At 33.8% G+C, this 27,930-nt stretch overlaps 3 protein-coding genes across 3 annotated transcripts in view; 2 read left to right on the forward strand and 1 right to left on the reverse strand.

Annotated features, from left to right (window-relative positions):
* Positions 1–27,930, reverse strand: part of LOC122506841 (TWiK family of potassium channels protein 18-like) — a 140,114-nt gene that overhangs the window by 55,875 nt on the left and 56,309 nt on the right. The window contains exons 3-4 of the mRNA XM_043619202.1: positions 14,678–16,357; positions 14,102–14,387 (exon numbers count right to left, since the gene is read on the reverse strand). Of these exons, the coding sequence (XP_043475137.1) occupies positions 14,102–14,387; positions 14,678–15,031 (640 nt within the window). The 5' untranslated portion in view covers positions 15,032–16,357. The remainder of the gene's footprint in view (positions 1–14,101; positions 14,388–14,677; positions 16,358–27,930) is intronic.
* Positions 113–3,387, forward strand: LOC122506844 (carboxypeptidase B-like). Its single transcript, XM_043619204.1, has 8 exons — positions 113–268; positions 1,203–1,506; positions 1,667–1,969; positions 2,040–2,130; positions 2,250–2,419; positions 2,799–2,855; positions 2,938–3,022; positions 3,102–3,387. Exons 1-8 carry the CDS (start codon positions 192–194, stop codon positions 3,281–3,283), a joined length of 1,269 nt encoding a protein of 422 aa, XP_043475139.1. The 5' UTR covers positions 113–191; the 3' UTR covers positions 3,284–3,387.
* LOC122506954 (spidroin-2-like) lies at positions 24,363–27,075 on the forward strand. Its single transcript, XM_043619401.1, has 3 exons — positions 24,363–24,420; positions 24,609–25,178; positions 25,263–27,075. The coding sequence occupies exons 1-3, from the start codon at positions 24,363–24,365 to the stop codon at positions 27,044–27,046; spliced, it is 2,412 nt and encodes an 803-aa protein (XP_043475336.1). The 3' UTR covers positions 27,047–27,075.

Consider the following 27,930-nt stretch of genomic DNA (forward strand, 5'->3'; position numbering starts at 1 on the left):
TAATATCTGTGGATGTTGACTAAAGCATAAACAGATGTTTGTAGTCATGAGCATGGCGATAAAAAAACATTAGCCAATAGTTTGCTCACGATTAGATAAGTAGTATAAAAACTAAATTTTATATTCATAACAACTTCTAAGTCTGTAGAGAAAACATTTTCAATACGCATAACAATAAAATTTACTAAATAATGAATTTGTGTGTCTCAATTTTTTTTGCCTCGTGTTTTGTTCTTGTAACAACTGAATATATACCGTCAACAAAAGGGTAAGTTGAAAATTTATCTTTTTGAACAAATAATTAATACACCTACAGCATACTACAGCTTTTAAACTTTCAGTTTTATTCAAAAATTAAATTTTATTTTAAGACAAAGCTAAAAGTTGAGTATTATTTTCCTGAACTGTTCCAGTCAAAAAAGTTACTAATCGATAACAACAGGAATATTGTTGCAAATTTTTGAAAATTGCTGTAGGTTTACACAGAAAAAACTTAGTCTCAAAATGAGTAGCGTACGATACTCAAAATGAGTTGCAACAAAAATGAGACTCCTTGTCTCATTTTGAGCTTACATAAAAATTACTCATAATGAGACCAATCATATTCATTATGAGTATAAAACATTAAATAATGAATAACCCAATAAAAATATAAAATATATTAATTAACTGTGCGTAAATGACGTAACAAATATTATGTAATATTTATTTCACATATATTTTTCCTACAATTTTTCAAGAAAGACAAGCAAATTTTTAGGTTATAAATGTTTGTTGACATACCAGCAGGCCTGCATACCAGTAGTGCCAATCTGATTTCACACAACTTACTTCAATTAAATGGCGCTAAGTTTAAAAATTTATTCATCCTGTTATGTGTAGTTTCCTTTAATTAAGTTAATTTTTAATTAATAAATTGATTTTTAAATAAAGAGACATAAAAATAATTTAAAATTAATGAAAATTAATATTTTTCACAGTAAATATATGAAATATCACAAAATGACAAAACTGCAAGTGTTACCAACCCAATATTTTGAAAATGTTTATCGACAGGTAATACTCATTTTGAGCAACTTGAAGTTAGTTATTTGTTCAAATTGAGTAGTACTCAAAATGAGATGCAACAAAAATGAGACCAAGTTTTTTTTGTGTAGATGCTGTGGGAAAAAAGAATTGAGAATTTAATTTAATTACCACAGAATGCAATGGCTTTCGATAACATGTGACACTGACGAGAAACTGTCACTTGTACTTGAATTTCAAGCAGATAGAGATTTTGATTTTATGACAATTACCCGACAGCATGTTGAAGTTGCAATCACAGCGGGTAAAATCGATGAATTCAAAAGGCTACTTGAATTACATGATATCGAGTATAAAGTTTATATAGAAGATGTTCAACAACTAGTCAAAGAAGAACGGAACATACCCAGAAGGCGTCGACGAAGTCCCACTAATTACAAATTACCATATTCATTTGATCACTTTCCCCGACACTATCTAGTGAGTATTGCAGCATTTCTATATGGACCTAATTCTTTCTGCAAAAATGTTCCTATTTGAAAAATTTTCCTTTCTGCAAAAATATTAAATACTCTCATCTTTACAAACTTTACCTATTGTACCTATTGTAACCATACAACTTTTTTTTTATCTATTTCAGATTAACAGCTATCTTCATAAAATTAGCCTAAAATATCCCGATGCAACTTTACTCGACATAGGCACAACCTTTGAGGACCGAAAAATGTACGGTGTTAAAATTTCAAATAATGACGGAAACGAAACGAAACCTGCAATTTTAATCGACGCTGGGATTCATGCTCGCGAATGGATCTCTATAACAACTGCACTCTTTGTAATTCAACAACTTTTAAAAGACGAGAACAAACATCTTTATAAAAATATCGATTGGTACATCTTCCCTTCAATGAATCCGGATGGTTATGAATTTTCCCACAGCGAGGTAAGCAACAATATTTCTTTTCGAACTATTATTTCACAAAATACTGATTAGATTAATTTCTAATTTTTAGTATCGTCTGTGGAGGAAGACACGATCTGATAATTCTCTTACTACCTGTAAAGGTGTCGATGGAAATAGAAACTACGATTACAAATGGAAAGGTGAAAAAAAAGAAACTTCTAAACTTCTAGGAAACTTCTAAACAAAAATGGATATTAAAATTTTGTTATCATTATTTATTATTGATTATCTTATTTACTTATTTTATTTATTCAATTAGAACCCACGGAACTTTATGCGAGAATTTCCGAAAATCCTTGCGACAATACTTATCCTGGCGACGAAGCATTTTCTGAAGTAGAAACAAGAAATTTGCGTGACTTTGCTTTATCAAAAAATGGAACAATTAAACTATTTATTGATTTACACGCCACTAGTCAAAATAATAAGGTATGTTAATAATTTTCATGAGACTAGATTTTTTGATATCTCAATAAAAGTGGTCGAAAAATTGAAAAAAAACCAAAAACAAAGTACCCAAAAATATTTACAAAAAATAACAGACATTGGGTTCCAAAATACTACAGTTAGGAACTCTGGAATTAATAACATTTACAGTCGATCCTTTCGGAATGCAACTCTATTTTAAAAAAATTTTTGCATTAAAAAATGTCCAACAAGAATTATTTTCACTCAGTTCTAGAGAATTGCAAAAATATTACAAAATTTAATTATAAAACAACATTTTAAGAATTATTTTTTTACTAATAAAATTTAAAAATCGAGTTGCATTCAGACAGGTTTTACTGTACTCACGAAATTGTTTTAGCACGTAGTTATACCCTGGTCATTTACTAAAGAATATCATCCGGATTATTCAAAAATGGTAAGTGCAATAAAACTATCAAACAAAATACCGTATTATTCAAGAAAAATTAATTTAATAGTAATGATAATCCCTTTTGCAGTTAAATTTAGCCGACAGAGTTTCAAGTGCCATATATTCTTATAATGGAAGTAATTACACCGTAGGAACAGTTAATGAAATTTATTGTAAGTCGAACAAATAAAAATTGTTGAACAAATTTTTCAAAATTCCAAAGAATTTGTCCAAAAAATTTTTCTGTTCCAGATATTGCTCCCGGTACAAGTATAGACTGGTTTTTAGCAACAGCAAAATCGAGTTTTAGCTACTGTATCGAATTACCAAGTCTTGATTTTGTTATATCTGAGAACAAAATAGAAGAAATCGGTTCGGAAATCTTTGAAGCTATGAAAGTATTTGGCAAACACATAGAAGATAATTTTGTGTAATTTTGTATAAATACTAAAATATGTTTTCTCGAAATTTGTAATCTTTTATTTTTTAATGACATTGAGAATATTAAATTAATATTTGTTCGAAATTATCTGATAAATGAATGTTATTTTTTTATTCTCCGAAGCATAATTGTAATGTAAATTTTGTATCATGATACAAAACCTTGATTTAAGGTCACACGTACACTTTTGAATTAATTTTTAATATTTTAAAAACATTTGTCATTCATTTGCGAGCAACCCAAATACTGATTATATGGACATCAATTGGAAAATAAGTAAAATTAATTAAATATTTTTCAGTGAAATATTTAATTAAATAAAGTGCCTCTGGTGATATTGAATATATAGTGTTAATATCGGGGTCATCGTTGATAGGGAAACAAAATAATTTTAAATATTCAATGCGTCATTCTCTGAATTATTATTTTAATGTAAATATTTAGTTTTTTTGTCGTACAATTTTTTTTGCTTCCTCATGGGAAAACTCTTTTTTGTAAAAAAGGTATTTTTTGTGGATCGATCAAAATTTGATAAAAACAAATTGAGCAATATATATAAAAGGGTAAAATATCTTTACCTAGCCGTTGAATATTTGAAACGGAGATTACGTTTCCGCCGCAGAATGTCCTGACTCGTGCATATTCAAGATTTTCCCAGCGAATGTTCAGAGAGAACATTGTTATGCTAAGATCGCGAAAAGGCTTCTCTTAGCATATTTCGACAATATTTTTCACAGTTTTAGGTGCAGCTGGCTTTGGTGAACCGCCGTCTATTTTATACACCCAACGGTTCTCTCCCTTCTATTTTAACTCTTTATCATTTTTCTTTTTTCGAGAAAAATCTGCTAACCGACTATAATTGCTATAGCTTTATTTTATCTTTGCAACTAATTTACAACAACGCCATGTCGACGTCACCGTTGTTGGCTAAAGCATAAAGAAAAATCCCGGAAGGCGCTAAACCCAAAAAAGTATAGCGGACAGTGATGTATATACGAGACAAGGTCCGTCCTATACGCGTTTGTTGTCTTGCATTCTTGCACGCTCTGCTACTCTAATTTGTCTACTCTTTTTATTTTATTTTTTCTCTCTTTTTTTTGTTGCTAGAAAACTTTTTCTCTTGTGCACCTCACGCGGCTGCGGTTTCCGAACAATTCTTTTTATTTTATGACGCTTATTCAATTCTACTTACACAAATACTAGAGTCACAATTTCTTGTACAACCGAGCATAATTTCTTGCAAATTACAGAAAAATTACAAACCATAAAGAAAAAGTGTTTCAACTTTTTTCTTCACTTTCCAATAATTAAAATCATTTCTAAAAAATATAAAGAACGAAATGAAAATTACAATTATTTTTTGCTGTAAAACTTTTCCGACGAGGAAGTAGTATAGTCTTCTAATTTAATTTTAAAGTTTAATGGAAAATTTTTTCTCTACAAAAAGTAAGAAATTCTTTGATATGTCTATAATTTAGAAATAAACTTCCTTTGTGAAAATAATCATCTTCTTTTACAGCAAAATTGATTTTGCACATATTTTTAGAAAATTAATTTCCCTCCAAAATTTTACACCCCTTTAGATAAATGACACTAATTTTGTTTCTACTTGAGCATTAAAATTAGTCGTACAATATTAATGATGCCATTAATTTGGATCGTTGCCTACATTTCATAAAATCTCTACCACATGAAAGTACCTCGTTCGTCTTCGCTAACAAGGGAGAAAAAAAAATAAAAAATAATTCATTAAGAACTGATAACAAGTGGACTGATTACTCAAATTAAATAAAACTATTATTAGATATTGTACATAGCTATAGTTTATTATAGTTATATGACGCACGTGATCCAAGTATATAATGAACTCGCTCGACCCGGGATTTAAATTAATTTTACTTTTATGAGAGGTGACGGTGATAATAAAAATTCATCCTCTTCATGAAAACGAAGGTAACATCTGTGTAGGGCTTAAAAATTCTATATACACACACTTTGTTTTTTTTCTCGTACCGGGAAGTTCAATCTTGCAACTTCCGTCGCTCAAAAAGAAAAAAATGAATCTGCTTGTACATAAATTCTTTTGAAGAAGTATAGAGATAAATATTTATAAACGATTTTCAAAAAAGAAAAAACAAAAAAATCGGGACTATATTTAAAATTGAATCAATACCTAAGGTTATTTTTTATATGGAATTTTGAACCTTTGATATGAATCGAAATATTTGTTATGAATCAAAATATTTATATTTTCGTCAATATCGGTCACGATATTGCCGAAGACAATTTTTCAACACAGTTATTAATAAACCCGTTTTTCTAACCAAATGACTCGTCCGGCTTTCACTCATTGACTAACTAGATAAGGTTAGCACCCTTCACTTTTCATTGTCATATGGAACCGCTGATCCTTTTCTCAATGAACTTGGATTTTGATTTGTCAATTTTTGGTAGTTGTCCACCAACAAGCATTTGATTTACAAGAAATTAAAATTAGATTAGATAAATGACAAAATTCCACTTTAAGCGATTAAATAGTATTCACTCCAATATTGTAAACTTTGAGCATTGAAAAGAATTTGCTTTACAGACAAAGTTTCCTTAATAGAAGTATTCAAATCTAGCGGACAAGAAAGGAATTCAGAAGTGTTTAAAATTTTCGTCTTTCTATTGATGAAATAATTTCTAATACCTTACCGGAAATGATTAATAGAAATGACGAGGTTTTCAAAAAGATGTGCAAACCGGAAGGACAGCATATCTAAAGAGTATAATTTTTTTCCACCGCTATCCCATGTCATTGAAATAAATTAACCACGCATCCAATTACAGCAATTTGAATTGAAAAAACCCACCAAACATTTGCTCCAGTTTTCAAATTATATTCCATTATTCTTCATTTAACGTAAAATGTGAAAACAATGAATAATTCGACGCAATCATACAAAACTGGTAAATATTGATTTTATTTTCAGAATTTCCCTTACCTTCCATTAAAGCCAATTATCCCTTAAAGCCTGATTTATTTGGATAATAAATTGACGTGAAAGCGAGGGGGAAGAGTTCTAAATTACCCGGCGCTTGATGTTTCATGTAACAGAAAGAGGAGGCAAATCTTTATCGCGGGACCAACAGTGAACTCTGACCGTCACCTGCCCATCGATATCAAAGACCTTTCTGTTCCCCTAGAACACGGAAATCGAATGTAGCGAGCAACGATAAACTTGAACGGAATGCTTCCTTAATGTGAAGATACAGTACCGGTTGAAACTTATCGTTACTCGTGGAAATAAACTCGACCCTTTTCGCGAGTGACCACTACTACTACTACCACCACCACTACCCTTAACCTCTTCCCCCTTTCTCGAATCCCGCTTCAACTTCCGGGCTTTGCCATCGTCCTCGTCCATGAAATGCAATTCTCCGAAGTGATCTGGTAGAAATAGAAACTGGACTGAAAACGATAGCGGACCAACTATGCTTCAGAGAACTGGATGGCACTACAGAGGTAAAGAAGACGAAAAAAAGGAAGAAGACAAATGCAACTATCTCTTGATCTCGAATACCGTAATAATGCTGAGCACGTCTTGACCAAGGACTCGCATAGACAGGGTGACTTTTAGTAATTACCTGTCCAATACAAAATCGATTTTTGTTATAGCCAAAAGATTACGGCAACAAAGTTTATGACGTTAAACGATTTCGACTTGGAATGGTAAATTTACTGGAGCACTCGCTCAGATAAGAGGGTTTTTCGAGTACAGTTGTCAGATAACTTATTTCCATTGAGATGAGAAAAAAGAGTTTGGGGAAAATTTTGTTTTGTGACAATATACGAGAAAATTGATTCTATAAAACTTTACTCAACTTTGGAGAAAAGAGATATACCTCTTCCGTCCGAAAGTAAAATATTCACTGTAATACTATCCTCAAGAAAACTTTACAAAACAAAAGAAAAATATTTTGTAAAATATCTTGAAAGTAATCATTAGAATAAAAAGATTTTATTGTCCAATTTTATTTTGATTAAAAGATTTTTAGCTCAAAAAGCCTTCGGGACATGCACATGAATTGCCTTAAATTATTAACCTTAGTACACAGACCCTCTAAAACCTAAAACTTCCTTAGTTCAAAGAAAGTTATGACGCTTTCTGAACGAGACCGGATTTTACTTTCAAGTTAGAGAGAGATATAGAGCAAATTATTTTGTTCATCCTGGAGGTTTAATATCAGTGTTGAGCTTGGCTTCAACCATAAAGCTACAACTTGAAGCAAAGAGATGTGAGAGAGATATAGGAGAGAACTAGTGTCGGCACACAGGTCGAACGTTGTGTTTACTCTGAACAAATATCCTGCAAGTTCTTGGCGTGTGCCGTTTCCAAGCAAGAAATCTAGGTTGATCTCGGGGAAAGGGAGAAACGTTGATCCTTCAACATCGTCTAAAACAGGCAACGAACAAAACTAGTGTCAGAGGAAATCTCCCGAAACAAACAACAAGGAAACTCCTGTACGCAGGTATAAGAACACACTAAGGACTCTGCCAAAGGGAATACAATATCAAAATGTACTGAAATTATTATTAAAAACTTTTTTCATGAAATTCATTTGAATCCATTTCAAAGTAGCCATTTCGAAACATTTCTGCATTAAGTATTGAACGAGAAGTAGTTAGTGGAGTAATTAACTAATAAAACAAAATTTATCTTTAATTAGAGAATTCGAATCGAGTTTTAGAATGAACGCAAACTATTGGCTAGCTTTCTTCATTATCTGACACTAGGTGACATAACATAATTCAATTCAATGTTGATTAAATCTCTAGCGCATGGCATTGCACAACAGAGCATGGCAATCATTAGATTGACTATCGTAATAGATTTCTCTATCAATGGTCTCTATCTGGTTCGATTTGCGAAACTTCATTGCTGTAATAATACCTGGGCTGATTTGATTGCCATCTCGATGAACTGTTATAACCTATTAGTATTGATATAATTTCTAATATTATATTCCGGTAATAATCTTCCAATTCCGAAGAATCTTTGTTCGGTTTGTGGGCACTTATTTTATCCCATTAAAAAATTCTCTCTTTGAAACTCAAGACATTAGCGATGAATCATTGTAAATGACTAGGTACAAATCATCATTAAAAGCTTGACCCTTCGGTAAAACATAATTTCTGAACGTAAATCTTGCATTGTCAAACAGAATAAAGTTTATTTGTTGTTTTAAATATTCAGCTATTAATTATCGTCAGATTTGTGAGTCGGTTTTCAAAATTAGTTATTGATTTTCCGTCGTATAATTATATTTAACAATTAGCAAACGTAACGTGTATGCAATTTGGAGAATAGAACTTAAAATAAATTGTTTAAAGTATTTCCAGAAATGGTATTTTAAAAAAAGAAACTTTCCAGTTTTATCTAAAACGATCCTGACATGTGAATAACATTCGTTGTAAATGTATATTTTTAGTTATACGTCGAATGTACTCAAGATGCATTCACATACATCACTTTCTGGAAAATCCTCTGATAGTTGCATCGACACATATATATGTTGGACGACATATGATACAGATGCAGAGGCATGCTCATGGGATTACAATTTCGAATAGCATGAATCTCTGTTTTCTCTCGTTTTATCGCCTTCTACTTGCAAATATTTTCCTTCTCTTTTTTTTCAAATCCAAATCCATCCATCCTTTTCAAACTCAGAACTTGAAAGACCAAGTCCTAAGGTTGGATCAACCTCTGTATAACAACCAGTTTGAAAATGGGACAGTGAGAGATGAAAATTTTTTCTGACGAACATCAGTTATTTTCTCTCTCATCCATTTCTTAGAAATTCAAGGAAAAGATCTTTGAGAGAATGATCAATCAATCTTATCAGTATCAATGTTCTGTGTGGAAAAGTCACGTTCTTAAGCTAACTCACATTTTGTGATTTAAGACTTTTACTTTTATCGATTTATCCACAATTTTCATTGTGATACTTTTGCTTGAGTGAAATTGCGGTCACGAAAAATGCGAATTTATTTCGATCCAACCTAAACAAGTGTGAAATGAAGCGGACTAACGAATGATGTGAGTTTTGTCAATGTAAGGAATTCTCCCTCTAAAATAAAAGGGGAACTGATTGAAGACGTGAAAAAGATTTTCTAAAAAAATGACACAAATTTTTCTGCTTTAAAAAAATAAACTGGGTAATAATTGAAATAATTTGAAATCAATAATTTAATTACTCATCAGTTAAAGGAAAATGTATTCACAGTATAGTAGATATGTTAATTAATTTTCGAAATATGTAATAAAGCCAACTGCATAAATTGTAATTTCATTACTTTGAATCCCTTGGGTATTATTATTGCAGATATTAATGTTTGATAAATAATTATTATTATAATTGTTAATCAAAAATTTAAAACTCTTCGGTTCGGTATTGAAAATCTTTGTGAATGATACAGTTAATGATCCATTGAAAAGATTCTTAAAAAACTTTTTCAAAATTCCTTATAACGTCATAATGTCCAAGTGGCTAGAAATGCATATCGATTCACTTAAGGGTACCCTGGAGGGAAAAAGTTTTAACAACTCAGTAGCCACGTATATATACACATAGAAAGTTCCTTGCGAATGATAAGCTGTTTAGAATACGAACGACTCGAGTTTTCCCTCACGGAACAATATTTTCATTCTGTGGCAACCTGATAAAAAGCAGCGCAATACTTTTCGTAATTAACTGTCGCAAAAAGGGAGAACGTGGTATTGACAGGGGTGGGGGACAAGACGACTTATAAAAACTTGAGTGGCTTTCCACAGCAAAAGATGAGAATAAGAAAGAAGAAAGCATTAAAGCAGGTGGACTCTAGGAACGAATTAATTTGCTCCCAGTCCCACAACTCTCGCTCTACCTTATGTTTCTTTTATATCTCTTTTGCTTTCTAAATTATCGTTCAAGTGGATTATCATTATTAATGGAACTGGATTTCTTTTCTTTTTTTCCAGAAAATCCCGAATTGTGAAATATTCGAGTTTTGAAACAAAAATAAATTATTTCTATTCGTTTAAAAATAGTTTTCCAACACAGTCATTAATAAAACCCTTTTTTTAATATTTGTCATGCATCTCTCTTTCAAAATGGTAACGAATAATGACGTAACTCTTTCTACCGAGATTTAAACTGCAATACTTCTGCTGGAGACTCTCCCTCGATTAACAGATTAGAAAGAGAAGAAAAAAATGGAGGGAGAGAATAGGTCAAAGTTGCCGATCTACTCTTTCAGAGTTGTAACAGTTATATTCAGACCTATAATTAAAACAAAAAGTTTTTTTAGAAACGTTTCAATAAGTGGAAAAAAATGAATTAACAAGAACTTAAATACTTTTATAATTGCCATCACTGTCAGGGGAATTTTTTGCCCTCTAACGAAGTTTTATCTGCAGAGTTGAGGAAAGGAGTGGTATCTCTCATATTCCGTTGGAAATTTTTAACGTCGATTCACGTCTTATGGGACACGAAGACAGAATTCAAATTCAACTGTGAACTTTTGAGGCTAGCTCGACAGGGAAATTTTTGTTAACGACCTACTTTGAGTGTGCTCTTCGTAAGGAGTTGACTGTTAAAATTGAAACCAATTCGTTTACATCTTTGGGTGACTTGCTTGCTTGTGACACTAATACAGCAATGTCGACGCCTGCTAATTAAGCAATTAAAGTCTAATTACTGCGCAAATTCCAAATTACTATTCGACCAGTGTCTTTTTGGCAAAAACTTCCGTAGTGTAGAACTTTGTTTAATGTCAATTCAAATTCAACAAAGTTTTAATGTTTGTTATTCGATTAAACCTGCTGTCCAAGAATGTCAAACAAAAATTACCTTTTGAAAAAAAATTATAAAATTTAAAGCCGGGAAATTCGGTGAAATTTCTTTTAATGTTCGTTTATAAAAATTGTAACAAATTGATATTGTTAGGTGGAAAACAAAGCATGTTAACTACACATTTGAAAATCATGGACGTTCAATCTGTGCCGATAATAACCAGAGTATACGATCGAATGTGGTGTCATTCGGCCTAAATGTTCTGCTCGATAGCTTTGCAGTTGGCCATTGTTGCAAGGGATTCCTTTAAACTGCGCTCTCGGAATACTGACAATACTTGTGCTTACTATTACAACACTAATATTAAACTTCTCCTCCACTGAAAATTGTTCCCACTGTATTAGTTTCTCAATTTTACACTCGATCCGTTTACTTCGATCCTTAAAATCAAAGTTTAGACCATTTCGATATTATTTCGACGCCGGTGGTAAAAATATCTTTTATAGATTACGTTTTTTACTCATCATTTTGTGCAAAATAAATAAAAATAAAAAAGCCCACTTTTTAATCTGATAAAAATGAAAACTATTTTCAAAACTATTTTTAAACTTTAATTGAAAACTATTTTCCTTTTGTAATTATGAATAAAAAAATTATGTCAACTTTCTCCTTTTGTTGCAACATCTAAAGGATATTAAAGTGGGTCATAGAGAGGCCAATAAAATATCATGTTCCACAATAAAGCAGTTAAAATTTCACAAACATCACATGAAACTTTCGAAAATCAAGGGATTAATGAGAAATTCTTTTTAAAATGGAATAAGCATTTTCGTACTCGGATCACAAAGGGATGAAAGCATACAAAAACCAAACAGTTTCTGTCAAAAGAGATTTAAAAATGGTTGGAATTTGAATAAGTTTATTTAGTAACACCAATCAGCTTATAAAATGAGATTATTTTTGAGCTATTCTTTTATTCTTTCCATTTTTTCATCTCTTGCATTTTCGAGAACATTTTCCATTTTAAATTAATATTTTGATGAAATATTATCAACTGGAGATAGATTTGTTTAAGATTCGCGACAGAGGCAACTCTGTATTGAATTGAAAAGGCAAGGGGAGAACAAGAAGATGAGTGTAAGATCTAACAAGGTGCACGAATCAGTCATTTGGCGCGCACAGCATTTAGCTTGTTAAATACTACCAGCGACTCAAATAGAAACCTTCAGGCAACACGAAACGTCGCAGACCTCGAGAGTTAAATTGTATAGTATTTGCTTCTAGTAATTATCCATGCCTCGCACCAGTGTACTTCATCCCCGTCGACCATTGATCTAGTTCACTAATTACATACAAGTAATCAGGTCCTCTGGTCTCGTACATCCGCAGGCAAATTCAATTTTATATCGTTATAGTCGGTCAAGTAATTGGGACATTGTAAAGCAATAGAATAAATGTGTTAAGAGTGTACAGGTGTACTTCATGTCCACATGAGATTTCTAATCCACTTCTAAAACTCGTCAGTACAAAGAAAAAATAAGAATTGAAAATATTAAAAAATGTTTAAAAACTTTTTAAATTTGTACTTAAAATATGCTATATTTTAATACGCTTTAATTTCAATTCGTAGGGACGGAGGATTTGTAAACTAAGGCCATAAAATTCCCCCGCTATTGACGCGTGATTTCTCGTGAATATTATATACCACGGCATAAATTATAATAATGAATAAGCTGATCTATAATTATCCACAATTATGTCAATTTCATCTGTTTCGTATACTTTAAGTGTTAGAATTCTCATTCGCATGACACGAGCTGCTATATACTTTCAAGATTAAAATTTTCCGCAAGCTTGTTGAATTTACGATAAAAAAAATATAATAACAGTAGAAAACCGGTGGCGATAAAAATGATTTATGTGCCTAGGGTCCATAGATCTCATTCATGTAATTTATCAGCCTTCTCTATTTTAAAATCATAATTACGCAATAAAACAAAAAATGTAAAATTAAACCCTTAATAGCTGAATTATTTTTTTGGTAAAAGTTTCTCTTCCCGAAAAGATTATTTAAACTCTACTAATACATATCAGTTTCTAATTTTCCTAAAAAGTTATAATAAATTTATATTTATAATAAAATTAATATAATATTTATCTTGTGTTTGTTCCCTCTTTTCGCGTAAACAAATAATTGTCGAATTTCTAGACACTAAAGCTTCTATAAAATACTAAATAAAATTTAATGATCAGATTTACTAAACTGAACGTAAGGTCAAGTTTCTTCTAGTCCGTAAATTAAATAATTTTAATTAATTAAATTAATAATTAAATAATATTCCCAAATAATCGTTTCGCATTAACTCTAAAAAATTGACTAAATAATTTACTTCGGTGAATTAATTATTTCCTACTATACATAGGAAATTTGAAGGACCAGGATCAATATTAGACACGATTAAAATCTCGAATTGTAAAATAGTCGAGTTTAAACAAATAGGAATTCTTTCTATTCGTTCAAAAATAATTTTCCAACACAGTCATTAATAAATCCGTTTGTTTTTTTATTTGCCGGAAGACAGCTCATAAGAATATTCGACAAAGTTACGATTTGTTTTTGTTGACCCTAAGTTTCAGGATTATGTGGTAGAGAATTAATTGCTTAGTAAATTTTATTTGCAAGTTATTGAATAATAATTTCTGATCCCAGATAGGGAACTGATTTTTCGGTAATTTCCTGAAGACTAGAATCTACATAACTTACTATTTTAAAATGAGAGATGAATAGATTTTGACTAATGAAATATATTTCCCAAAATGATGGTAAAAACTTTTGTTTCAAAAGCAGTAATTTAGTGAGCATATAATATGAAATGAATAGATATAACGAAATGGCTTTACGATTTCTAAGTAGCTAATTGTCAAGGGCATTTCGAAATGTGAGGGTACCTTTTAGATGCATATTATAAAGGAGAGTGTTAATACTCACCGATAGTTGTGAGCACAGTGAGAGAATAGAGGAAAGCTTTGGCAAAGTTCCACTCGTATTCCGGAACTCGTCGCTCGGTGACTCCATCATTGTTGGAGGTTTTAGTGGGAGTCCCAGAGCTTTGCGATGCTATCATTTCCTCGGTGATCCTCTTCACCAGCTGATCCTGAAAACGGGCTATCTCTTGCGCTGCGAGCCTCGTCCAATTCTCTCGATATAGAATGTTCAAATTCACTGTTATTTCCCATATGTTCTCTACAGTTCGCTCTCGCGCTTCTGTGTTTATCTAGAAAGAATAACAAGAAGATCAATCAAATTTCTAATTGACGATTGTTCACTTTTGTGTACATTCTTCTATTTCAGTTTAAAATGAAAGTGTGAAAAAATAGTGGACTATTGATAAATTTGAGATTTAACGTAGAATTGATTTTTTTTTCTCTAAGCGGATTAAATAAAATACTGCCTCTATCTAAAAGTGCATATGCCTTTGAAAAAAGCAATGAAATGATTCAGTTCAATATGTATGGGTAATGTATGAATAGTGTAATGAGAGGAAGTTACTGATAAAGTAATTACCTGTTGTATCCGAGCTGTAGTGTTTCTCCTTCCATACTGATTACCACTAGCAATGGTGGTTGCAAGGGTTCTCTGATGAATACTATCAACACCTCCTTCTATCGCCAAGAAGATGAAGCTTCCTAAAAGCGTATATGCAACGAGAAGTGCACAGATTCCGAGGTTTATGATGAAACCTTTGAGGAAGGAATGGTGGCTCGCTTTGTCAGGAACACCTCCAAAGCACAGACATCTTACTTGGCTCTGCTGTGCTTTAGAGGACTCTGAACTGGTTTTATAGGACGACGTGTTGCCGTTGTTTGCGGCCTTCAAGCCCTCGTAAGCTCTGTAATGACGAGTACTATCTTTCTCCATCCTTTCAGGGCCTTCACCACGGCCACTCTTCTCTTTCTCTCCCCCTTTTCTCTCTCACATTTGTTAGATTTATAGAAACGAACAACCCGAGCCAATGACGTTTACGAAACACTGCCTTCTCTTTAAGAGTAGATGTTCTGAAGATGAGGAGATAGAGCCACAAAGATCAAGAGAATCCAAGCTACAAAACACAGACATGTATATATAGTTATATACAAACGAGAGACGAATCCCTCTAACAATCATTCACTATTCTCAAATTTCTTCACATCCCAATTAAATTGAGCATTTTACTATATTCTCTGCAAATAATTTTCCACGATTTCAATTAATTTCAATTTTCTCTGCTTACGATTTCTGACAAATCGCGACACTTTGTCACCGTGTCCATGGATAACCGTCACCCATGTGCGATGAATTATTCATTTTACTGTTGTTGTTGTTGTTGTTCGTTTTTTTGTCCCCCAAACGCGAGAGTTTATTTCATAGAATGAAAAGCGCAGACGTTTCCGGAACGAGAAACAGTTTTTAATTCGTCGAAATTATAAACGGAGAGGAACTGTTGATTTGTGGTTTTAGATCTGGCTGTTTTTGAATGTGTACACAAAATGAAAAAAAAAATGAACTTCACTAGAAAATTAGTTAAATATTTATTACTCCATCTCTTTGCTTTATGCGTAAATATTTGTGTAAAACCTTCAAGAATATTCTCATTGTTAGTATTGCGCTTTATTTAATCGCTTTTTCATTCCTCGCACTTTTCTCTTATGGAACGAGATAAATTTAAAAGTCGAACGAGAAAAGAGATTTTTCTGAGAGAATTTTAAGAGGATCCAGACGAGTCACTTAACTCACTTGGACTTAAGGCCACGCGGCACTGGATTTTTTTTCCGGGGTGTTTTTTTTTCTTTGTCTGACAACGCTTCGCTTATAACAACCGGTGGAGAGAGACTTGGTTATATAAAGAGAGGCGTTGGGAAAAGATCTTCAGCGTTGGCTTCATCCTGACAAACACGATTTTCTCAAGTATTCGCACGACACGCTTGTGTAAGCGAGGTATTGGCGGTTATGAATATTTTTCCAAAGCTGCTGCAACTTTTTTCTCCTCCCGCGCAGTATTTTCTTTCTCTCGGATACGATCATATTGAAGTGGGAGGCCAATCACTGAGACCAATTTCATGATTATTAGCAACTGAAGCGAGTCACTGAGTTATATACAATTCCTCTCAATTGATATTTCATTCTGGGGGAGATAGAATGAATCTTGATTCAGAAATTGTTTGCTGTCTTGTTAAGATGAAATTGTCAATCAACTGGAAAAGGAATCTGAAACAGAAACATCAAATTGTATATGAATTTTTTTTTGAACGAATAGTTGTTTCTTTAATCGTTATCTAGTATTATGCAATGATTGGGGATTAAAATACAGGTAACTGCTTATATGCTGGTCTTCCGGTTAGGATACATTTTTGAAAACCTTTGGCATCTCTACCATAATGTTATTAGTTCGTGGCTTTATTTATCATTTTAGTCACGAACTAACGATTCTGATGGTAATGACGTGGTTTTCGAAAAGGTGGTCAAATCGGAAGGACAGCATATATGTAGTTACTTGCATATCAAGCGGGAGGTTTATATAACCAATTACGAGGAATTAACTAGAAACAAATAGTATAATTTCTAATAATAATAATAATAATAATGCCGCAAAGAGCTTTCTGTTAATTGCTCTAGGTAGAGATTAAAAATTAAAAATAAACCTCACTCTGCTCTGTAGCAAGTTATAGTATATTGCCATTATTGGTATATTCAAGGTGGTAACTTTGGAAACGTATACAAAGTAAATTTGCGATCATCGACTCTAGATAATTCAGTCTCTGATACTGCGGTTTATCGACATATACATGAATGCATATATATGTAATAGTGTTCAACTCGCAGTTTAACCGATAGTTTGTTCTCCAAGGTGGTGCCCCTGCCACAAACCGTTTAGCTACGGTGAACGTTTCCATCGATCTTGCAAAACGATAAATTAACGCCAAGTTAACCCCGCAAGGATGGATTTCGTTGTCGTTAACGTAGCACAATTGTCCCAGTTTCTCCAAATCTTTGAGCGGATTTCCACTGGGGCATATGATATCGATTTGAATGTCGCTACGCTGAAAGAGAGATGGAGATAGAGAGAGAGAGAGAGAGAGAAGCTTGTGTTTCTCCCAAACTCTGATTTAAATACCATTCAAGTACGTGTAGTTTAGGACTTTTCGAATGCTCGAAAAGTCAGCTCTAGAGCCTCCATGATTCTCATGGGTCCGTAATCTATCTTCCTTTAACCCAAGTTTTGTTTTCTTGAAAATTTATGAATCTCTCTGACTTTTATCCACCATTAGTATTTCTCTTGAAAGTGTGTTTTGCTTTTGTTACGTGTTCAGCATAATTCTTTTATTTCCTCAACAATAGCCTCTCACTTATCTTATCTTTTAACTTCTTTATTTCGGTCAGCGAAGTAATCTGAAATTTTCTTTTTATTTTCCATTCGCATTTCTACTTTTGCTCCACGATAAAGTGAAAACTAGTTATATTCAATAATATCCTCGACGAAGTAAAAAATTCCAAGTATAAACTTTGAGAATTGGTATTAATTACAAAGGGACCGAGACGAGGAGGAAAAAAAAGTCATCTAAAAACGAGAGTGAGATCTCCAAGATTTTCCAGACGATTTCACTGAATATCTCAGGTGCGATAAGTCAATGTCGACCAAAATTCGGTATTCTTGCTTAGCCCAAGAGTAAGAGATTAAGGAGCTTCGGTCGAGCAGTAGATTAGAACCAAGAGTTGAATTACGGTCTTTGTACTTTCGGCTTTGGTAATGCGGCGTATACACAGTTTGCGAGGGAAACAAACGACAAGGGGAGCTGCCTTCAGCACCTAGTTTAGTTTCAGGTTTACTACGATGAGAGCCTGTAATTACTTCTAATTCATTATTCAAATCTAGCGGTTTTAATTCAATATTAAGTAAGATTGATTTTCCAATTTGGTTTTACTCCGCGACAACTTCATTATCATAAAATGTATCATAACTTTCTTATCTGGTGTGGTTGTAAAATGGAAATTTATAATTTATCTAAAAACAGATTGAATTTCAGAAGGTGTGGATTTACGTCAAAATCTTCGTTTTAAATGAAGCAAATTTGTGGTGAGGATAAGTCAATGAGTAAGTTTATGAGAGAGAAGTTAAAATGTCGTCAGCTTTATTTGAAATAAGAATATCGATTAACTATTGAATTAAAATTCCATGCACTTTGTAGACACTTCTTTGTAGATGATTTAGTGAATTCACGGTTAGTCCAGGTATTGCGTATATACTATATGCATTTTGCATAATATGGAAAGATTATTACGCTAAAGGTTTACGTGATTTCTTGTCGGAATCGTCTTTTAAGAAAATAGGATAGTCTCTCGTTTTGCATCTCCCATCATCTCGACTTGTTCCGTATATATATTGGAAGTCAAGGAGGAGGGAGACTACAACGAGATATTCGTGTGCCCAACCTACGAAACTCGTATATTAGCATTTATAACCAGAGCTGGGAGAAGAATCGAGAAGATAACCAGTAACCAGCGACGAAGAGAAAGACGTGCTTATCATCCACGTCGTTTGGTATGGTTTGAGATCAAGAAGGCTTGACTGTGACGGAAAGAACTTGTATGGAGTCAGAGAAATGGGGAGAAAATGCAATTTCGTCGCGCGCCACACTGGCAAACCACCTGTGCTCGTCTCAGCGACTTTTAAATTCGTACTATTGTCAGCTCTATTTGCGGAAAAATGTTTATTCAATTTCGTTTCACCGCAACTGCAAGATATTTATTCGGTCGCTTTTGCAAGACGCACCATGTTTTCTCCAGAGAATCAAAAAACCTTCTCTCGAGTCAAGCTGACATTACCGAGGTGTGAAGCGCCCTCTGGAAATATACTTTTTTTCCTACCTTTACAAGGAAACATATTCTGCGAAGAAATTGCCAATTCTGTCAGAATACGCTCCGCTTCACTCTCGTTTCGTTTTATTATCACTCTCGAAAAAAACGATCTTTCAGTCATCACAAATTGACCATCATCATCTGTTTTCATCCGAAAACATATTTTTTTTCTGAAAAATTCACCCACAGAATATATTTCGATACGTTAAATTGTCATATCGTAATTAATCGAGAGGCCAATTAATCAGATTTTGAAGAGAGTGAACTAGAAATAATGGAGAATGTGGTTCACTATTGTAAATATTGCTGTCCCCTACTAGTCAAAATACGTCATGTATCTTCGTTAATATCGATAACTTTGTCAGCGTTGGAGCAGAGTTAGCTTGGGATTTATAATACACACCCCGTTTATAGTTTAAATTCCATTTCATACCACAAATCGATAGGCAAGATCTCTGATCGTGGTAGATTTATGATGACATGGAGGCTGTCGAAAATTTCATTAAACAATCTCGTGCTGATATTGATCCTGTTGGGAAAGTGGCGATAGGATTGCCACAAATCGCGTACGTTCTCTAACCACTAAAATGCTAATTTGTTTCATCAATCCATTTAAAAAAAAAAGGAATTCTCAATTATTCAAGAAATTAGAATTATCTATTCTATTGGAAGATAAATATCTTGTGAACGACAATTTTCTTTTTCAGAGAAACTCTTATTATTTGTGTGTCTATAAACGAGACGCAAATAATGAGGTGTGTAATATTTTCCTCAATTGCTGTGCGCTTGTCGTTTTCATCATTATTCAAATTCATGAATTCCTCAGAAAAGGGACAATATTCCAAAGAAGAAATTGAGGAAAATTGAGAGTTCTCATGTATGCAGCAGTGAAACCACAACATCTAACAAGGCCAATCATAAAAGAAGAAGGACTCTTGAAGCGAAAATGCACATGGTCGTTGGAGGGGGGAATATTTTTTTTTATCAAAAAAATAAAAATTTCATCCTTAAACTTATGGAATCATTTAGTGGGGGTCGATTCTGTAACTTTTCCACTTCCCACTGTCACATCCCACTTTCTACTCTCACTTTCCACTTTCTACTTTTACTTCCCGCCTTCCACTTTTCACTCTCATTTCCCACATTTCACTTCCCACCTTCCACTTCCCACTCTCACTACCCACTTTCCATTCCCACTTTTCACTTTCACTTTCTCACCATTAGTAGTAAAAGTATGAAATGGAACAGAAAAGTGGGAAGTGAGAGTGGAAATTATGAGATGAAAGTGGGAAGTGAAAGTAGGGAATGGAAAGTGAAAGTGTAAGGTGGGAAGTGAGAGTGTGAATTAGGAGTTTAAATTAAGAATTGGAATTATAAGTGGGAAGTGAAAGTAGGGAATGGACAGTGAATGTGAACTGAGAGTGGAAATTATGAGTTGAAAGTGGAAAGTGAAAATAGGGAATGGAAAGTGAATGGAAAGTGAGAGTGGAAATTAGGAGTTGAAAGTGGAAAACGATAGTGGGAAGTGAAAGTAGGGAATGGAAAGTGTGAGTGGGAAGTGAAAGAGGGAAGTGAAAAAGTTACAGAATCGACCCCCTGCCTAAAATTCATCACCTAATTAATTTATTTTTAAATACAACCATGTCTTGTCAAATAAAATAATATCTCATTGGAAAGTAGTACTTAATTATAAATTTTCATATATTTAGTTAATGACTTTTAGCAGTTTGGCATTAATTATTATAAATGCAAAAGCATGTTATTATCAAACGCATTCAAGAAATTTCATATTTGACATAAATCGTGCAATAAATTGAGGTGATTTCAAATCTCATTTCAAATCGAACTCTGTTATATATAAATGAGAGAATTTCAACATAATGTATGGACATTCAGTAATAATTATTTTTGTCAATTCGATATAATTAAATGTTATATTTGAATAAGAAATTTGTCAATGGAAAATAACTATATATTTAAATTGTCCACCATCACAGGGTTTGCGACAAACTTTTTTCCAATTTTCCCACAGAACTACTGCAAACCGTGTTCATTAGTTTAATGTCATTTTGAAGTGATACGAATTAAGGATCATTATAATTGTAATTAATTGTGGAAATATTCGTCGTTACTGTCAGGAGAGAAATTTGCGCAGAGAATTTCAGTCTAAATGTTAAGCATATGCATGAAGGTTCCGAGAATATCGTTCCATAGGTTTAGACGAAAAGCTAGGTTGAATGTAATTATCATTAGGATGGGGGGAGGGAGGGCACTGAGTGTAGCTATAGGATGTCTCGTCAGACCACTGAAAATGAGCCTCGTCTTATTACAGCAGCATAATTTACACTGCTGCCTACTTCCACAGAGATTCTGAAGCTTGAATAGTCTATTATTCCTATAATTATTAGAGACACGGGGACTTGTTTAGAAATGGTGAATTTTAAAGAAATTTTAAAGGAATTTTAAAGGACCTTTAAAGGAATTTTAAAGGAACATTTAAATTTAGAACATTTCCAACATATTTTGAATTGGAAACATAAAATTTATTCCATTATAAAATGAAGTATATTCAAGATAGATTTCCTCTCAATATTTCAAGGGACTAGAAAATGTCTTCAATATAAAACAGTTTCATAAGAGATATTAAAATAAAAAATCGACGGTTAATATGATCGCCTAGTTGAAAGAATCTGAAAAGCGACAGCACTTTGAAGCAAGTGGATCGTGCATCACACACTGTTACGTCTCTAACTGCAGTTTCACGAAACCTTTTTAATACTTTCTTCTTCACCGCACTGCCTTTTTCCCAAGTATTTCCACTGAATTTCGAAAGCATCGAAACTTCCACCATTCGCTTTTCCCTCAACTTGTTGTATAGAAAATTCCACGGCGGGACGAACTTTGACGAATTTACACGACTTTTTAGTTTTTTTTTCCTTCCCCTTTTTTTATTCCATTTCTTTTCACATGCTTTTAAAGAAAAAGATTCTTTATTTTTCACACTAGAAACTTGTTTTGTAAATAGAATTTTTAAATAGTATTTATAAATACTATTTTTAAATACTTACTTTTAGAGGCAAAATTAATTTCTAGTTGTAGAAATGAGAGAAATTGGAATAGAGAATTGAATTGTGAAATATTTAACTTTCCTGATGCAATGCATTAATATTTTCATTTACTATGGAATTTACGTGTTCAAGCCGCGGCGTCAATATTCAATCCATACATCACATGTTTTCGTATGTCGCACTGGCGGCAGCAGTAAGCATGCAAATTGTCGCAAGAACGAAATGACAAATTAACAGGGCGATCCATTCACGGGGACGCTGATTAATTGCTATTTACTTGCAAATTTCCAGCACTCGCAATTATACGGCGTGTGATCCTCGGGCTGCTGTCGATGCTTGTTTGCTATTTGTTCCCAAATACATTACACGACGTATGGTCCTGTTGTTTCTTGATTGTATTTCAAAATGTCTCAAATTTAATTTCAATTATTAAACAAAATGAAAAGGAATTCATTTCAATACCCGAATTCGCATTAAACTTTTTCTATTCAATTTATAATCATCCTTATGATTAATGACGTTTTATTACCCTTACTATTAATATTATTACTGTTGCTATTGATATTGTCAATATTAAATGTTTCCAACCATTACAGAAAATAAATTTTTTCAAGAATCTCCAGAAAAAATTTAATCATCTCTCAACTTCTCAATAATTTTGAATAAAAATCCTTTGTAGTAAAAAGAAATTGCAAAATGTAGAAGTGCTATTAAAATTCATACTTTGTGATGATCCATAAAAAATTTAATTCATCAACGTAGGATGTCATACTTTTAGGAACAAATAAAGGTAGACTGTAAGCACAAACGACTTTGCAGGATTTTACCAGCCTTTGCCATTAGTGAAGCTAACAAGACAAAGGAACAAAATGGAAGACAGGAGAGAAGAGGTGACCTCTTTATTTCCATAAAATAATATCGCTAGCGTGAGAGAGGATGAGTAAAGGATACATGTTTGGATTCTGACAAAAGCTTGAGGTACGCAGTGTGAGAGATAACCGGGTTAACCTATACGACTTTTTATACTATGCAATAAAGTGATGTCAAGCAATCAGAGAACTTTCTTTTTCAATTGAATATCGAAAAAGAATTTCGTCGTCTCATGTCGAAAATCAAAATCGATTAAACTAATGGTTTTTTGGGGTGAATCGAAAAGCAAGCTAAATCGATTTGCCTAATCGTCAATGCCAATACTATCACACACGAACATGCCACACACAGGAAAAAGGACGTCGTCGTAAAATTTCCTTAGAGATTTGTGCTAGCATTTCTCGGATGTTCGATTAAACGTGGGTAATCAAATAAACGGAATTTAAATCTACATTTTTCCCCCTCAAATATTCGTATAAAGAAATCCGAGAAACGAAATTCAATTCATTTAATTCGACATTGGAAAAAAGTCGACTTAGCACCGTCACTTGAAAATCATTCAATATTTAATTTAAATTCATAATAATTTTTAAAAAAAACTAATTCTCAACAAAATATTTAATTTAGTTTTCAGTTTTTCGAATTTTATTCACGTTGCAATGTTTTTGATGATCCGCATCGATCAGCCTGAGAACCGGATGTTTTTCGTGGAACAGCGCAAGTTTCAAATTGGAAAAGTCGAGAGGTCGATGTTTAATATCCGAGAGTGCTTCCTTTTGCGGCTTTATTAACGTCCACCTGACATTACCAACGCGAAAAATGTCCAATATTTTTTTTTCTCGAAAGCTGTTAAATACTTTCATATTCAAAGTATATTTAATAATTATTAACAATAAAAAAATGAATCGAGAAATTTAATAAATGTCAAGCGATTGACGCATTTCGGAAAAAATTTAAACCTACAATTATTCTTTTCAAATCAAAAAAATGTAAAATCAGATATAATTTACATAAAAGACGTAATCGAGTTTTATTTTTAAGCATGCACCAAAAATTAAATTAAAGAATAATTTATTCATTTTAGTTGAGAATTATTCTTCTTTTATTTTTAAGTATTTACAATGATTAGAGTATAAAATAATTAGCAGTTTTTTTGATGAATTACCAAGTTCCACACAGAAGACGCAAGACTCATGTTTACACAGGTGTTTTAGTGCATCATTGATTCGTTCTATAAAATTATGACTCTGATTTTTGTAAAATATCGTGCATTTTGAAAGCATGAATTATTTATTTTTATTTTTGTAATTCTAAAATAAGGAAATTAAATTATTAATTTTTAAATTCTGAAAATTCATTCAGTGGGGAGTCAAGTATAAAAGATGATGACAAGTTTGTAAGAAGCATAATCAAACAAAATGAAGAGTCTTTTAGTGATTAGTCTCTTATCAGTTTCACTCGCCACCTTCACGGCTGGTAAGCAAACACAATTGTATATAATAATTTTAAAAAAAATCATTTTTCGATTTCTTTTTTTATTAGATTTATTTTTATTAGGCATATTGTCTATTTCAATTTATTGATTTAGCTAATAGTCTGTAGAATGTTTAATAAAGTATTAATAATAATAATAATAAAAAAATTGATGATTTATTTTATTACAGGTGACGTGTCTCATACTAGACAAAAGAGAACCTTAGGTTTACTAGCGGATATAATTTCTAATACACTTAATGGTGGTGCTACAAGTATTTCTACTTCCGAAAGTCATGCTAGTGATGGAAAGACATTTACAAACACTAATACTCAATCAACTGGCGGTGGACAATCAGACGCTCAAGCTGGAGCTTTTACTGATGTGAATAGTGGTTGGAATAATGTTCAAGGTGGATGGGCTGGAGGTCATTCTCAACAAGGAAGTGGACAAACAGGATGGACAAGTGATAATCGATGGAGTAGTGGTCAATATGGAAGTGGATACAATGGAGGTCGTCAGGAATGGAATTTTGAGCACGGCGGACAGAATGGACAGAATTGGCAGTTTGAGCATGGTGGTCAAAATGGATATGTACATGGTCAACATGGATGGGCATACGGTCCCACCGGATGGGTTTATGGACAACAAGGAAGCTCGAGTCATGGTGGATCGTGGAATACCAATAATGTTCAACATAATGAACAAGCTACAGGAGGACAAGGTCAAGACGGTTATGTTCCGTACAAATGCGTTTGTGGTAAGTATTTTTAAATGATTCGACTAATTAAAAATGATTCACCTCCAATTAATAGAATGAATAATAATTGTTTGTCTTTTATAGAAAAACTAGAACCAGGAACACAGACACCTCCAATTGTTTACTACCCTCCAGGACCACCTGCATACTACCCACCTCCTCCAACTACTGGTCAAGAACCACCACATCCTCACAACCCAACTGGACAAACTGCAAATGCTGGTGCAACCGCCACTGCTGGAGCGCAAGGAAACAATGCTCCTGGATATTATCAACCTGGTGCAGCAACTACAAATGCTGGTGCAACAGCAACGGCAACCGCCAATGCTGGAGCTCAAGGAAACAATGCTCCTGGTTATTATCAGCCTGGTCCTGCAACTGCAAATACTGCCGCCACAGCAACAGCAACCGCCAATGCTGAAGCGCAAGGAAATAATGCTCCTGGATATTACCAACCTGGTCCAGCAACTGCAAATACTGCCGCAACAGCAACAGCAACCGCCAATGCTGGAGCTCAAGGTAATTATGCTCCTGTATATTACCCAGCTATTCCAGTTTCCACTGGTGGAGCAACTGCAACCGCAACTGCTGAAGCAAACGCTGGTACAACTGGCAACGGTCCTATCTACTACTATCCACCATCAAGTGGTTCTAACGCTAACGCAGAAGCTAATGCGAACGCTAATGCCAACGGTAATGCTATCTTCAATTTTCCCGAAGGCACAACTTTTGAGGTGTACTACCCACATGATTTAGATTTGACTAATGTTGCTACGAACACTAACGCCAATGGTGGTGTACAATGGACATACCCAGTATATCCTGTTTATCCAATCTATACAGATGCGAATGCAAATGCTCAAGCAAATGCAAACACCCAGGGTGGTGTATATTATTATCCTATACCACCAAACTATCCATACCCATATCCCCAAAATCCAAGCTCTGGAGCCGATGCCAATGCGAATGCTAATGCTAACATCGACAACAATGGATTTGTTCAGCCATCTTTGCCAGTTGCGCCTGTTTTTACCCCTGTAGCTGATGTTGAAGCTAATGCTAATGCTAACGCCAACGCTGGAGGAAATACGCAAAATGTTTACCCAGCTGTTCCAAGTCATCCAGGTAATGCTAACGCTAACGCTGCAGCCAGTGCCAATGCTGGAGGAAATGCGCAAAACATCTTCCCAGCTGCTCCAAGTCGTCCAAGTGGAAATGCCAACGCTAACGCTGCAGCCAGTGCCAATGCCAATGCTGGAGGAAATGCGCAAACTGTCTACCCAGCTGTTCCAAGTCATCCAAGCGGTAATGCTAATGCTAACGCTGCAGCTAGTGCCAACGCCAATGCCAACGCTGGAGGAAATACGCAAAACATCTTCCCAGCTGCTCCAAGTCGTCCAAGTGGAAATGCCAACGCTAACGCTGGAGCCAGTGCCAATTCCCACGGTAACACTAAAATCAATGCTGGAGCCAACTCCAAAGCGAACACTAATGCCGGTGGACATAATCTAAATAAAGGTGCAGGAGCTGCTAGTGCGACAGCTAATGCCAATGCCAATGCCAACGGAAATAATTTAAGAGGTGCAGGAGCTGCTAGTGCGACAGCTAATGCTAATGCCAATGCCAGCGGAAATAGTCCAAATAGAGGTGCAGGAAATGCCAGTGCCACAGCAGTAGCTAATGCTAATGCCAGCGGAAATAGTCTAAATAGAGGAGCAGGAAATGCGAACGCTGTAGCTAACGCGAATGCTAGTGCCAATGGAAATAGTCTAAATAGAGGTGCAGGAATTGCCAATGCCGTCGCAAATGCCAGTGCCAACGCTAGTGGAAGTGCCAGTGCCAATGCTGAAGCCAACGCCAGTGCTTAATGAAATTGTCAATAGTTCCGATTATTATTTTGTAGAAATAAATAAAGGAAAATAAAAAAACTAACATCTGCCTTTTCCTCCCTAAATTCCACCAGACCTCAAATACTTTCAATGAAACAATTTTTATAAATTCTGTAACGAGGCAAATCGTTACTTACTCAACCTAATTTGCAACGCGTAGGAAAAGTATTTGTTCGACCGTCTCTCTCTTATCATAAGTTTGTCTTGTTTCTTGTCAAGTCCCTTGTATTTGTCCTTGGTTCAACGACTCGAGACCTGTGTCTCTCGTGAAATCTGAATTTAAATGATTTCGCGCATGATTAATTGTCAGCGAACGTCACATGACCAATGAACCTTTCCAAGACCATTTTAGGTGTTAATTATTTAAAAAGGGTGCGTTGTGTCCAAAGCTGTTTTTACGTCGCAGTTTTTTTTAGAGGAATTCCTCAATGAGATTGGTGAAGTTTCGTTGTGCAGAGAAATAGTTTTCTAGTAATGGGTCGTGATGTTAATTTGTTATTTAAATATTCTCGAGTAAAGTAAATAGTTGCAAATTCTACCCTTATAATTCCCAAAACTTTACAAGTCCAAAAATTCTTTCAAAGAAGATTACATCATAAAGGATCAAGGGTAACAAGGGTACGTGATTTGAAAGTATTATTTACTAGTAATTATTCATTTAATGATCACATCTCGGATATTGTTACTTAAGCATTAAGAACATTGGCCTCTAATAATAATTGTCCTGCTATCGAAAAAAAAAATTTACCACGACAGACAATTTATTTACCATGATAGTAGAAAATGTAAATTTTCGAAGAAATACGATTCATCAACAGCAAATATCGTAATTGAAAAGCAAAAGCCAATCACTCAAAGATGCT

This window comes from Leptopilina heterotoma, unplaced genomic scaffold (assembly GCF_015476425.1).
Source record: "Leptopilina heterotoma isolate Lh14 unplaced genomic scaffold, ASM1547642v1 Lhet_44, whole genome shotgun sequence".
Classification (NCBI taxonomy): Eukaryota; Metazoa; Arthropoda; class Insecta; order Hymenoptera; family Figitidae; genus Leptopilina; species Leptopilina heterotoma.

Coding starts and splice junctions, on each gene's coding strand:
- LOC122506844 (XM_043619204.1), top strand. CDS start 192: ATGAATTTGTGTGTCTCAATTTTTTTTGCCTCGTGTTTTGTTCTTGTA. Junction 1,970..2,039: donor ATGAATTTTCCCACAGCGAG/GTAAGCAACAAT, acceptor TCTAATTTTTAG/TATCGTCTGTGGAGGAAGAC. Junction 3,023..3,101: donor AACAGTTAATGAAATTTATT/GTAAGTCGAACA, acceptor TTTCTGTTCCAG/ATATTGCTCCCGGTACAAGT.
- LOC122506954 (XM_043619401.1), top strand. CDS start 24,363: ATGAAGAGTCTTTTAGTGATTAGTCTCTTATCAGTTTCACTCGCCACC. Junction 24,421..24,608: donor ACTCGCCACCTTCACGGCTG/GTAAGCAAACAC, acceptor ATTTTATTACAG/GTGACGTGTCTCATACTAGA. Junction 25,179..25,262: donor TCCGTACAAATGCGTTTGTG/GTAAGTATTTTT, acceptor TGTCTTTTATAG/AAAAACTAGAACCAGGAACA.